The sequence below is a fragment of the Pseudonaja textilis genome, chromosome 15 (assembly GCF_049901715.1).
Source record: "Pseudonaja textilis isolate UNSWEBS1 chromosome 15, rPseTex1.2, whole genome shotgun sequence".
NCBI lineage: Eukaryota > Metazoa > Chordata > Lepidosauria > Squamata > Elapidae > Pseudonaja > Pseudonaja textilis.
In genome coordinates, this window is record NC_142004.1 from 5,132,512 (window position 1) to 5,146,877 (window position 14,366).

Here is a 14,366-nt window from a genome sequence, read left to right on the forward strand (position 1 = left end):
AGATTTAGTGGGGGCCTCCCAGTTGCCAGTCTAGGCATCCGTGTGATCTTCCAAATAGATTCCAGTTTTGGTTGCACGTTGGACAGATGGCTTCCGAGTGGCGCATCAGTGTTTATTTTAATCAGGGAGATGGAGCTGAAAAAGCCCAGACAGCTGGGATGTGTTTGACAAGGACAGTGGCTGATTGGCATTGCCAGGCTGGCTGACATCACACCAAAAACTAATTACTAATGTCTATTATGATAATTATTCCCCAGACACAAAGGGACTTTACACGAGTGGATTAATCTGGTCAGAAGTCAATGATTTGTCTCTAGATTGAAACAGAAGATGTATCGGTACCTTTTGGCACTCTCCTGGGTGGGATGAGAAACACACACACACGCACACACACACACACATGCGCGCACACACGCACACACACAAATAAATTCAGGCATGTTGTGTGTTGCTGGCTCAGGTTTCTGCACATGCCCGTCCAAAGCATTGGATGGCCTGGATCAGGTTTTTAAGTGGGTGTTGTGATTCTTCCACATGATTAAAAATCACCCCTTGTTTTATTTCTTTTAATGCTGTTTTATAGCCCATCAAGTAATTTTCATTTGGCTAATTTGCCCGACTGGACTGTCTCCGTTCTGCTCCAAACGCAAATTGCCCCTTACTGCAATAGCAATAAATTTTGATTTTTTGAGAACTTAAAAACCTAGCAACCCTCAAAGCTAGCTGCTTTATTTAAAAGAATTTGCTTTTAATTTTTGGCTCCCAATTACAGTCTTGCCCCACCACCAAAGCAGGTTCAAAATAATCAAAAACGCACCCATAAATGTTTAACCACCCCCTTCTAAAAACAATGTAGAACTGCGCTCACCAATTATATTCACTAAAAGAGTTGAGAGTGTTTAGGCTTCGCCTTTTCCTAAACTCATTGGTAACACCCGGGAAAAATACTCTTTTCCTTTCCAAAAGAAAATTCAAAATTTGCTGGCTGCGATTCCTTTTTTTCCACTGATGTTCACAGTCCAGACCGACCCAATTCCTTAAAAAATCAGAATCCCCACCCGACAGATGAATAGCCTCTTAATTCAAGACCTGCAATCAGGGCCCCACCTCTCATCCGCTCATCGTCCCCGTGCCCAGTGTCAGTCACGTCCCAATCTGATCCCTTAGGTAAGAAAGACCCTCGACTCCCATTTGGTTGAAGTGAAAGGTTATTTTTACTAAGAAATGCAGTAAAGTCGGGCTAGATCTGGGTTTCCTGCACTCAAAAGATACAGAAAGATTCCCCTGGTTGTTGTCACCCACACCCCCACCCACCCCCGGTCCATCTTCAGCCAATTGGAACTCACCTTTTCATCTTATCTTCAGGGCTCAAATGAATTTGGCTCCCTCCGTTCCGCCTCCAACAGACGTTTGCCTCTTTCCCAGCTCGCCTGGCTTGGCCGGGTTCCTCTCTTGGCAGGATGCGTCCACCGTGGATCCCGGGCACGAACAGGAGAGCCTGCAGGTGCTCTGGCACGGCTCCGTACCCCTGGTCTGGCCCTACTTGGCAAAAACACCTTTGAGCCGATGGCTTTGACTCTCTTTAAGCCCCAACCTGAAAGGAGAGGGACTCCTTTGCACACACACACACACCCGGTTTTATCGAAAAGCATCGGCAGGCCCTGGTGCACAAAGCTAGATACGAGAGAGAGAGAGTTTGGGAATGTGGGTTTTGGGGTGAAGTGGGGTGCCCCAAGGCAGCCTGTTGATTCCAAAGATGTCCCACGGAGCCTTCCCAGTAGATCTGTTTGATTAAATCCCTTTTATTCAGCGTCACTTTGAAAAGGGCTCCCAAATCTCTGGTCCATGGCATGTCAGAAACGGTTTAGTTTAGTTTAGTTTTGTTTCTTGTCACTGCACCTTGTACAACCAAATCAAACACCATCTTCGGTGCACATCGTGACCATGAAAATAAACACAAACACACATCCTTCACATTCCACACTTTGAACCAAAAGCCCCCGACACCACACCAACGCTGCCCTATACAGCAGAATTCAAAAGAGCTCCTGCCCTGGGATAGACGCTGTTTTTCAGCCTATTTGTCCTTGTTTTTATTATCTTGTACTGTCTGCCAGATGGTAATAGTTTTAAAAAAAAGCATTCCCAGGATGAGATGGATCTCTGAGAATGTTTTGAACTTTCTTAAGGCAGCAGGAGCTCTAAAGCTCTTCCAAAGAGGGGAGAGGGCAACCCATGATCCTCTGAGGGGCAATGACCTTAACCCTCTGGAGTGACATCCTATCTGCCCTGTGCAATTGGCAAACCATGCAGAGGTGCAGTAGGTTAAAATGCTCTCTATGGTGCAGCGGTTGAAGGTCACCAGCGGTTTTCATTCAGTTGTTTTCTGAGAAGTAACAGGTAGTCTAATCTCTGCTGGGCCCTTTTGACCAGGGCTGCAATGTGAGCCCCCCACGTCGGGTCCTCTTTTAGGGTAACACTCAGAAACTTAAAACTGGCCACTTGCTCCCCTCGGTCTCCATGGATAAGCAAGGGCCGGATGTCTGATCTGTTCCTTCTATAATCCGTTGTTCAGCGCAAACAAGCGAAGCCATGAAACCTCGCTTCCCCCCGCCCTCCGGTCCATGGAAAACACCTCTCCCCTTTGGGTCCCCGGCCCCCAGAGGGTTATGGGCCGCTGATGTAGAAGCAACCCACTCCTGAATGCAAAGCAGTGGAGGGGGCGTTTGCCCACCCACACCTGCCAGTGGAAAAATCACCTTTGGAATAGCATAAAATGTGGGGGGGGGGCTGTATTCACCCCCCTCTCCAGGCTGAGTTTTCTGTGGCAAGGAACTGCAAGACAGACTGGCTGGCTAGTTGTCAAAAAATTACATCATATCGGAGCAAACGGCTTTTAAATCAAGCATCCATTATTCATGCATATTAACTGTTTTGTTCTCCTTCCTTCCCGCCCGTTTTGTTTTGTTTTTTTAATCCACACTTTCTCTCTCCCTTTCCCTCTCTCTCTCTCTCTCTCTCTCTCTCTCTCTCATTCCTCATTTTTCACCTAACTGTGCCTTTTCGCTCTCTCCTCCGCTTGTCCCTTCCTTCCTCTCTAATTGGTTTTTTTCAAATTTCAGCTCATTTAGTAGATTTATTATTCCAGCGAGTCTGCTTTTTGCTGGGGTGTTATCGATATGGCAGTCCTGAACTTACAACCCTTTGTTTAGAGACTGTTCACGCTGGCGCTGAAAAAAGGGACTCGCCATCCGTCCTCACACTTACGACTGTAGCAGCGTCCCGTGATCAGAATTCGGGCACTTATCAGCCGGCATGTATTTACCAGGGTCCCTGGATCACGGGATCTGCATTTGTGACCTTCCCATCCGGCTTCTGGCAAGCAAAGTTTAACAGATTTGCCCTTAACAGAGTAACAGAGTTGGAAGGGACCTTGTAGGTCATCTAGTCCAACCCATGGGCCAAGCATGAGAGACCTTACACCATTTCTGACAAATTGCAGTCCGGTCTCTTGAAAGCCTCCAAGTGATGAAGCTCCCACAGCTTCTGAAGGCAACTTCAGAGAAAGATTTCGCTCGATTTGGAATTGCAGATTTGGGCAGCAGGGGACGTTCAGTTGCCAAATCTTTGCGTCGGGGGCCGATGTGGCTGCAAGAAAAACTCCATTTATAAAGTAATCACCTGATTGTTTTTATCCTTGCACCCATGGATCTGCCCTTCCCTGCCTTTCTGCCCAAGGCTAAAGCCTCCCAGTGACCAACTCTTAGTTTTTTTTAGCTTATTGTCATCGCACCCTATAGAATGAAATTAAATGCCCCCTTCAGGGTACATTATAACTGTAAAAAACAAAACACAAGCATGCATCCTTCGCATTCTATGCAATTGAATTGAAACCCCTGATATTGCATTAATAAAAATAATAATTTCATCCTGGCGAAGAGGTGACATTAGGCTAATGCAAGGCCCCAACGCTAGAGAAAGCCAAGCCATGAATAATTGATCCTGCTCTCCTGTAGCCCAATGAAGTCCCAATTGCTCAGCCTTATTAAAAGAGAGAGCGGGGAGCGTGTGTGTGTGTGAGACAAGTAAAGGCCGTTGAGGGATTTGTAACATGGGAAGAATCGCCCACAAAATGGAGGCCGTTGCGTTGTCTTCCCCCCCCTTATCTCCGAGGTCTTTAACTCAGCGTCACGGGGAAGGCCGACTTAAGTCATTCGGGGACGTGTTGAATTATTCAGTGCAAAGCAGAATGGGGGACAATTGGAATCCAGACATGTTTGATTTTGAGAGCTTTGGAAGTTGTTGGGTTTAGAAAGGTTGGCTTCGTTGGGCATATCTGTTGGACAGAGATGGTCCCTGGCAAACGGACATAGTCCGGAGCCGCAATGGCGAACCTGTGGCACCTGTGCCGAAGTGGCATGCAAAGCCACTTCTCCGGGCACGCCAGCCGTCGCCCGTTGCTCTTCTGGGTTCGGGTGTGTGCATGCGCAGGAGTGCCGGAAACCGGAAGAGCAGCTCCCTGGCATGCAGGTGTGAGCCAGGAAGCTTAGCTTCTGGTTTCCGGCGTGCGCATGCGCGCCAGCCAGCCGGTCTTCTTGCAGGCACGCACGCCACAAAACGGAAGACCAGGTTGGCCAGTGGAAGCTCAACCCAGTGACCTTACAACAGTATTTCTCAACCGTGGCAACGACCTGTGGACTTCAACTCCCAGAATTCCCCATTCCTCAGCTTGCCGAGGAGTTCTGGGAGCTGAAGTCCACAGGACGTTTGCCAACGTTGAGAAACATCGCATTAGAAGGCCAGTGCTTTTTTTTTTTTAATCAACGCATCACTGTATACATTACGCTGTCCAGAGCTTCTAACTGGCATGACCAACCCACCTGGGAAATGACACTCTTAACCCAAAAGAAATAGACTTCCAGGTGGACATTCCTCAAAACTTTTATCCAAGCTTTGTTGCCTTGGATGAAAGCCATGTTTTGAGGCTACTATTGTTACCTCTTTCTTTTATCCTTCTCATTCTCCTTTTATGATACGGTGGCCTAGAGGGGGAGCTCTCCCCTCACAATCAGGAGGCTGTGAGTTCGATCCTAGGTAGAGGCAGATATTTCTCTCTCCGGGCACCATGAGAATGTATCTGCCGAACAAAACTCCGCCTTGGCGACAGGAAGGGCATCGGGCCATTCAAACACTCCGCTCCATTCAGTTGCCCCGACTCCACCCCGCAAGGGATTATGGGGGAATCATTAAAAGAGAATGATGGTTCTCTTTTGATGATTCACCCGGCTGTTTTATTTTATTTTATTTTAATCAAATGAATGTTCTGCCCAGGAGATAAATTGCCAAAACCGAAGACCGAGCCAAAGAAGTGATGTATGAAATCCAAGCTGCAGACCATCCCAAGTCCTCAGCTGACCCCCCCTTTCCCTCCCTGTGTTCCTTCTCCAGATCCTCCTCTACAACGTGGAAACGGGCCAGTGTGTAACGCAACTCGGAGGTCCTTTGGGTGACTTCACGTGCCTCAACCTCCAGGAGAGCCCCCCCAACATGCTGGTAGCTGGAAATAAAGTCAGAAGGTACATCAGGGCTGTAGCCAGGGTGGTTGGGCTAACAGTGTCGGGGCATGTTTTAAATTTGGGGCAGGCGTCTCGGGGCCAAAAGGCAGGATGATAACAGACAACAGATAATCAGAGTTGGAAGGGACCTTGTAGGTCATCCAGTCCAACCCCCTGCCTAAGCAGGAGGCTCTTTTCTGACAGATGGCAGTCCAGGCTCTTCTTGAAAGCCTCCAGTGACGAAGCTCCCACAACTTCCGAAGGCAACTTCTGTTCCATGAGTTGATTGCTCTCCCTTTCTGAAAATTCCTCCTTATTTCCAGGTTGAATCTCTCCTTGTTCAGTTTCCATCCATTATTCCTTGTCTGGCCTTCAGGTGCTTTGGGAAATAGCTTGACCCCCTTCCTCCTCTCTGGGGCAGCCCCTCAAATATTGGAAGGCTGCTCTCCTGTCTCCCCTGGTCCTTCTCTTCCCTAGACTAGCCAGGCCCAGTTCCAAGACTCCCAAGAAGAGACTGGACTGCCCTCTGTCAGAAATGGGGTAGGGTCTCCTGCTTGGGCAGAGGGTTGGACTAGACCGGGGTCACCAACCTTTTGGACCTCAGGGACCACCAAACTCATAATTTTAAATCCCAGGGAGTACTAACTGGTTCTGTGGGTGTGGCCTGATTTGTGGGTGTGGCTTGGTGGTCATGTGACTGGCTGGGCATGGCTTGTATGTAAATATTTATATAAATATTGAATTATTTTATTTAAAAAAAAGAACAACTTTTACCCAAAGTCAGGCAAAGCAGGCAGACAGATTGAGTTGCTCACAGAATCAGATGCATTCAGTGATCTTATCTATCTGCACATCGGCTAGCTCAGTCTCTCAAATTTGCTTGCCGAGAGTCTGCCCTGAGTCATAGGACCTTCAGTCCTAAGGGAGGTTCGGCTGTGCTTAAAAGCAAGAAATCCAACCACTTCCTGCTTTCTAGCTAATCTAAATCTCCCGGCACAGCAGAACAGCCGATGGTCGGATAAAGGAAAAATAGCAATTTACCAGGCAAGGTTGCCGGCCACGGCCCACTGGTTGGCGACCGCCCGACTAGATGACCTACAAGGTGCCTTCCAACTCTGCTAATCTAGTCCTTTGTGCATTCGGTAATGATTGGCTGCTGTTTCCCTTCCACCAAGCTCATCCGTCTCCTGCCCTCTTCCTTTTTAAAAAAATAAAATAAAATCGCATCCGGTGGTGGACGCAGTTGGTGCACGTCCCAGCAAGGTCCTTGGGATGCCGCCGCCTTTCTCACTGACAGTCACTAAAATGAGCCTGGCATGGAAAACCTCACTTCCTGAACAGGTTCCAGGTTGGAGAGATTAATAGCCTTCCTATCCTTAGCTTTGCCAGTCGTGTTTCGGTTAGTTTTCCCGTCGTCTTCCTAACTTCCCTTGGCAGAAATGTGGATTCATTGAGAAGGGTAGATACAGCTCACCTTCCTTTGCTTGGTCTCTCAGACAGAGCGGGATAACAGAATTGGAAGGGGCCTTGGAGGTCTTCTAGGGCAACCCCCTTGCTCAGGCAGGAAACTCCCTAGGGGTAAGTCCTCGACCACAAAGGGGGCCCCACCTGCTTAGCTTCGTGGCAGAATGGCAATGGGGACCCTCCCCCGTTTGAATCCAGCCGTGGAAATAAACCTCCTCCCAGAAGTCCATGCAGGAATCTGGAACTTACATGAGACTGCCTACTAACAGATTAACAGAGTTGGAAGGGACCTTGTGGAGGTCATCTAGTCCAACCCCGCCGCCCAATGTTGGCGCGCTAACCAGTTTCCCCCTCTCCAAGAAATTCAGAGCTCTCCGTTCCTTCCTCTTCTCCGGCCAATTCTGTATCTGCTGGAGAAAGGGAACAGCCTGGAGCCACCACCAACCCAGCGCCAGGAGAGATTTATTTAACTTTTCTTAAAAGATTTTATTTAATATTGTCATTGCACCTCGTGCAACCACATTAAATGTCATCTTCAGTGTACATTATAAAACTATAAAAATAAAACACAAGCACACATTCTATACAATTGAATCGAAAACCCCTGATATTGCATTTCTGTCTTTCTGTCTGTCACAAACTTGAAATTTGGCACGTATCTTTCTCTTGGCTTCTATGTGCTCACTAAGGAAGGATTTTTCGAAATCACCATTACAGCATAAGAATTTCCCATATTATTATTATTAACACGCTCTGATGCTAAGGAGTTCTACTCCCCCTCCCCACCTGAAAAGAAATATGTTCCGACTGCAGTTGAGCTAAGCCACGTCCAGGTTCCTTTGCTGCCTCCTTGCTCACACAGCAAATACTGTTTTAGTTTCCAAACAGCCCTCAAGTCTCTCACACACTGACAGGACGCTGGATGCTGGTAGGCAGAGGCACAATTCCCCCCGCCTTATTTTCGTCCTCAAAAACTAAGCCAGACCGCATAGTTTCATAGGGAAGCATGGGTATCGAGCTAGTTGCACTATACAGCAGAATCCCATAGAGTGACTGTCCTGGGATATAGAAGCTCTTTTTCAGCCTATTTGTCCTTGTTTTTATTATCCTGTACCGTCTGCCAGGTGGTAATAGTTAAAAAAAAAAAGGATTCCCAGGATGAGACGGATCTTTGAGGATGTTTTGAACTTTCTTAAGGCAGCGGGAGCTCTAAAGCTCTTCCAAAGAGGGGAGAGGACAACCCATGATCCTCTGAGGGGCAATGACCGTAACCCTCTGGAGTGACATCCTATCTGCCCCGGTGCAATTGGCAAACCCTACGGAGGGGCATAGGAGATGGGCCGGTTGGGAAGATCTTGGGAAAGAACTCGAAATGCACGTCTCTCTTTTCCTTGGGCATCGGCGCCTGGAAACCCTCGCGCTCTCTCTCTCTCTCTCTCTGCTAACGAAGCCACAAAGCCTCAGCCAAGGCTGGGGGAATCTGAAGGCAGGCTCATTAGCCTACGTGGCGCCAGCGGGCAGCGAGCCAGGCCCCGCGTGTGCGCGCCGTCAGGGATGGGGCTTGGAAGCCTTTCTGCCGGTGCCCGGGAACAACGTTCGCCGAGCTTCTCCTTCCTCCCTTCGGAGCCGGAGGAAGAGGGACGGGGGCTTTGTTGACTCCATCTGTGGATGCTCTGACAAGCGGTAGGCACGGTGTTGGGAGAGGCCCAGCCCATCCGCGCGCCCTTCCTCCTTCCAACCTGTCAGATGGTTCCCGCACGGCTGGAGACTTTTGTCGTCCCTTTTTGGGGTTTTTTTTGTTTTTGTGCTCTAATTGTCGGAATAGAGTTATTTGCCCGGCTCCCGTAGAGCGGTTTCATTAAAGGAGGCTAACGGGAGGGCTTATTTTTGGATGAACAATGGAAGTCCTGGCACTGCGACTGCTCTGCTTGGTGGGCTGCAGTTCAGAAGTTTTCTTTCTTTCTTTCTTTCTTTCTTTCTTTCTTTCTTTCTTTCTTTCTTTCTTTCTTTCTTTCTTTCTTTCTTTCCTCTCTTTCTCTTCCTTCCTTCCTTCCTTCCCTCCTTCTTCTTTCTTTCCTTTCTACTTTCTTCTTTTTCTTCCTTCCTTCCTTCCTTCCTTCCTTCCTTCCTTCCTTCCTTCCTTCCTTCCTTCCTTCCTTCCTTCCTTCCTTCCTTCTTTCTTCTTTCTTTCCTCTTTCTACTTTCTTCTTTTCCTTCCTTCCTTCCTTCCTTCTTTCTTCTTTCTTTCCTCTTTCTATTTTCTTCTTTTCCTTCCTTCCTTCCTTCCTTCCTTCCTTCCTTCCTTCCTTCCTTCCTTCCTTCCTTCCTTCCTTCCTTCCTTCTTTCTTCTTTCTTTCCTCTTTCTACTTCCTTCCTTCCTTCCTTCCTTCCTTCCTTCCTTCCTTCCTTCCTTCCTTCCTTCCTTCCTTCCTCTTTCTACTTTCTTCTTTCCTTCTTTCCTTCCTCCCTCCCTCCCTTTCCCCCAAGTCTTGCTGGGCTGGGTGTTGTTGTTTTTTTTGTAAAAGTTTTTTATTTTTATTTTTTAGACATCTCTTCACATGGGCAACATGATTCCAGATTACAACATTTATACATAGTCATAATTAGATTTTCAACTTTCTTATTTAATATCACATCATTTTATTATCCACCCTGCTAATCTTTAAATAAGTTTCCATTTCACATTTCAATTCATTAATTCAGTTCCAAAATCATTTCATCCTTGCAATATACTTCCAATTCTTTATCCCCTATTATTTCCATTTTCAGCTTACCACCTATTTTATTTTACATCGTACGTTGTTACGTTCATTAACTTTCTCAAGACCAACACATAGTAAACAATAGAAAAAGAGTAAAAATAAAGTAAAGTTTAAATTTAAAGTTTTTTTAAGTTTTAAAGTTTAAAATCCACATGGTATATCCCTCAATCTACAATATAGCTTATATTTATTCAAAAAACATTCATATAACCCTTTCCTATTTTTTCTGGGCTGGGTGTTAAGAATCCAACACCCCCAATCTCGAGTAGACTGGCCTCCAAGTTGCCCCCAGAGGGTAATTTGCCAAGACACTTTCCATCAATCCTCGTGCAAGGTTCGGCTCCCGGCGGGATTGCATGAACTCATACATTGATTTCTCATTTTGATAAAGCCGACGCGATAATCCCAGCAGAAGCCGTTGATTGGCATTTCCTAACGCCCCGATCCTGGGGCTTGGCGGGGCCCAAGAAGTTTCAAAGGGGTTCGCTTCTGACTATCGGCTCTCCCATTTTAATGTTACGCAGTTAAGAGGCGGCTGCCGGCTGTAGAAGGGAATTAGACCTGCTCCCAGGTGGATGTGGGCCTTTGCTGATCCTGCCTTGGGAGATGTAAATGGAGCTGCCAGATCCAGATCCAGTCTACCTTCGTTGGCATGGAACAGCTCCAAGAGAGCTTTGCTTGCCAGAAAATACCTTGCTGGCTCGTAAGAAGGAGAACAGCTGGATCCCATGGCTTATCAGTCTGTTCTTTTTATTTGATGAGGGCATTTAACTCTTTTTAGGTCTGTGATGACCCAGGGTGGGATACAAAATAAACACAGTCACCAAAAACCAGGTGAAGCCCCTTTTATTCCTTCACTTTGCTTCCAAGCTCCAAATATCTTTGATGGAGGACAAACAAACTCCCACACAAACAGTTACAAGGAGGAGGAAATGCCGTTTAAATTATAAAGAGTAAAAAACAATACAAACCAGGCAAGATAAGGGCTTGAAAGCATTCACAGATATCAGAACACACACTGGGAAGGACACCAAACTCAGAGAGGAACCATAAACTAGAGATATTTCCACGCTTTGTTTCCAGCACCGGCCCGTACGCAGGTCTGTCCTCTTATCCAGTTGTCACAGCTGCAGCCCATGAAGAGGATCAAGGCCCTCTCCTCCCGAGGAGACCACATCTCTCCCTTATCCTCTCCTCCCTGCGTGCCCTAGGATGGAGAGGGGATGGGCCTGGGTCCTCCCCTGACTGCCCAGTTGGCCTCTTCCCCTCCCCAGCCTCCTCCACAACCTCCGGAGCCCCACTTCCACTCCCTGTCGGCTGTTCCTCCTCTCCCTCAGAGTCAGTCTCCACCAGGGCCATGACAAGGTTTTTCTATATGCAGGTAAGTCCTCGAGTTACGACCGCAGCTGAGCCCAAAATTTCCGTTGCTAAGGGAAGCAGTGAATGGAGACAGGTGAACAATATATAAGAGCTTTCTTATGAAGCTTTTGCAAAAGGGAATTCTGCTCATGGGCAGAAGACATGGTTCCCAGGAAGGCTGGGGTTTATATACAGGTTCAAATATACAGTCTCTGCCCCTTTTCGGGTTCACAATCTATCCAGCTACGTATCCAGCTACGCAACACCCCTGTTATTGTAGCGTACCATCTGTTTACTCGCCCTGTTTACCTGTTTCCATTTCCAGTAATCGCCATCATTAACGTGACCCTGGACAGCGTAACCTGCCAAATATATAACCGTTATACAAAACAATAGAGAATTCTCACATAATATTCCAATAAATTATCTTAGGTTAAGACAGAGGTTAAAAATGGCCGCATCATTGCTTTATATTTTCACAGGTATCATTTTACATATCACAGTTTCCTTGCCACAAGCTGTGGAGTGGATTGCTGCCATTTGGTAAGCGAGTCACAAGGCTGTTAAGCAAATCTGGTTTCCCCCGTCGACTTTGCTCATCAGGAGGCCGCAAAAGGGGATCACGTGACCTCTGGCACACTGCGGTCATCATAAATATGAGTCAGTTGCCTAAGTGTGGCGAGAAAAGTCATAAAACGGGGGCCAAACTCACCAAATTTCTCACTTAGTGACCTAAACTTTAGGCTCAATTGTGTCGTAAGTCCAGGACCACCCGTATTCAGTGGCAACCTGCATTCTCTTGTTTGAGGCAAAGAAACAGGACCGAAAGCCAAAACACCAGGCGTTGTTTCCTCTTTAGGGACTAGTGGATTGTCTTCCTATTTAAGCATGCAGGACGGGGCAGATTGTAATCCTCCCTCCCGCCCACTTCAACATTTACAGCCCCTTCTCTTGCTTTGCAGGGTGATGGTGTATGACCTCCGCAGGAGCGAGCCTGTCTCCTCACTTCACGGCCATCAGTTGGGGGTCTCGGGGGTGCAGATGGACGACTGGAAGGTGGTCAGCGGAGGCGAGGAAGGGCTGGTCTGCGTGTGGGACCAGCGCATGGGTAGCAAGCTCTGGGAAATGCGTGCCAGGTGAGACCCTGCCTGCTTAAACTGATTGGCAGAGCTGGAAGGGACCCTGGAGGTCATCTAGTCCAACTCCCTGCCCAAGCATGAGCCCCTACACGATTTCTGACAAAAATGGCAGTCCAGCCTCTTCTTCAAAGCCTCCAGGGATGAAGCTCCCACAACTTCTGTTCCACGGGTTGGTTGTTCTCGTTGTCAGAAAGTTTCTCCTTATTTCCTGGTTGACTCTCTCCTTCCCAGGCAGTCTTCCAGTGCCAGTGGGAGAAGTTGGATTAGTTTAACGGCCACAGGATCCGCTTAGCAACCAAGGCAAAAACTCATGAGATTGAAGGTGACTCAGTTAACAACTGCGTCACTCAGGGATGAAAGTTCTGTTCCCAGTTGTGGTCGTAAGTTGAGGACTCCCTGTACTTCTGTAAGATGCAGCTGGAGCAAGGAAGAACTGCAATAGAAGAAATTTCCCTTCCTTCCCCTTCGTCCTCCTCCTCCTCCTCTTCCTCCTTCTTCCACTTATCCTTCACTTTCCTCCTCCCCCTCCTCCTCCTTCTTTCTTCCTTATTCCTTCACCTCCTCTTCCTCCTCCTTCCTTCCTTCTTCCTTCTCTTCCTCCTGCTCCTCTTCCTCCTCCTTCCTTCTTCTTCCTTCTCCTCCTCTTCCTCCTCCTCTTATTCCATTTCTTCCCGCTGCAGCTGCATTTCAGAAAGCGTCCACTTGAGGGCGCTCAAAACTATTTTTCTGCTTTTAGAAACACCGTTTTCTGCTGTCTCCTCTCTCTGTTTTCTTGCCCGACTTTACAAAGCCAGCCCGTCTCGTGTTCGCTTCGAGAGGCATTACTAGCAAACCGTATTTTCCCCCGCGGGTCAGCCTTACTTAGGCAGGATGGAACATCCTCCAGGCCCCGGGGGAGAAGTTCAAAAAGGAAAAAAAATCAGAGGGGCGTTGAGGTTTTCATACATGCAAGTCACCCTCAACTTACAACCACAACCGAGCCCGAAATTTCTGTTGCTAAGCGAGGCAGTTGCTAAGCAGTTTCTCTCCGTTTTAGGACATTTCTTGCCACCATTGTTGAATCAATCACTGTGGTGGTTAAGTTAACAACCATCAGGGATGGGGACAATTAACGAGTGGAACAGAAGTCGCCTTCAGAAATCATTGGTGCTTCATCATTGGAGGTTTTTAAGAAGACAGTGTGGACAGTCACTTGTCTGAAATGGTAAATGGTTTCCTGCTTGGGGTTAGGCTAGAAGACCTCCAAGGTCCCTTTCAGCTTCTATTCTATTACTATTACTATTTCTATTCTTATTCCTATATTCTATTCTAATTCTACTCTACTGTCACTTTTTTCCCAGGCACCCAGTTCGCCACCTCCTGTTCAACTCCCACAGTCTCATCACGGCCAACGTCCCCAATGAAAAAACTCCCCGAGGTGCCAGCATCACGGACGACGATTTGACCGCTCACCGAAGGTGAGAACTGACCACTCCCAGTGGTACTTTGATCTAAACCGGCAGGAGGCGCCCTGTGACATCACTCTCTCAGTGTCGTTAGACTACAATCCCCAGCAGTCTCCGCTAGGCAACGTTACATGATGGGAGAAGGGTGGTAAGAGGCTCCAGCCCCCATTATTATGGGTTGAGCTGGCTAAGGGTGATGGGAATTATAGTTCAGTTGCTATTGGCCTCCCCTCCTCTTGGAATACAGAGCAATTTAGCTACCCAAATCTTGTTTCAAATCTTCTCTTCTTCCCTCCCCTTCCCATTCCTTTCATTCTACTCCTCTTTACCCTTCTCTACTCTACTCCTGTTCTCTTCTTCAATCTCTTCTCCACTCCCCTCTTCCCTCTCCTCTCTTCTCTCTCTCTCATCACCTTCTCCCTTCCTACCCGTTTCCCCATATTCTGAGCAGACTCCCAAGAAGCTGGATACCAGAGAGTTGACATATCTAGAGTGGTTTTTCTCAGCCTTGGCTACTTTAAGATGAGTGAACTTCATCAATCCCCAGAATTCCCCAAGCCAGGGAATTCCGGGGATAGAAGTCCAGACATCTTAAAGCGGCCAAGATCAAGAAACACCACCCTAAAAACAGAATAACCGAGG

General features: G+C 47.6%; 1 protein-coding gene across 2 annotated transcripts in view; it reads left to right on the top strand.

Annotated features, from left to right (window-relative positions):
* FBXW8 (F-box and WD repeat domain containing 8) overlaps window positions 1–14,366 on the top strand; it is a 55,791-nt gene that overhangs the window by 39,422 nt on the left and 2,003 nt on the right. The window contains exons 8-10 of one of the 2 annotated variants that reach the window (XM_026718647.2): window positions 5,449–5,576; window positions 12,103–12,276; window positions 13,620–13,736. In XM_026718647.2, the coding sequence (XP_026574432.1) occupies window positions 5,449–5,576; window positions 12,103–12,276; window positions 13,620–13,736 (419 nt within the window). The remainder of the gene's footprint in view (window positions 1–5,448; window positions 5,577–12,102; window positions 12,277–13,619; window positions 13,737–14,366) is intronic. The other variant, XM_087913248.1, reaches the window with a different exon arrangement.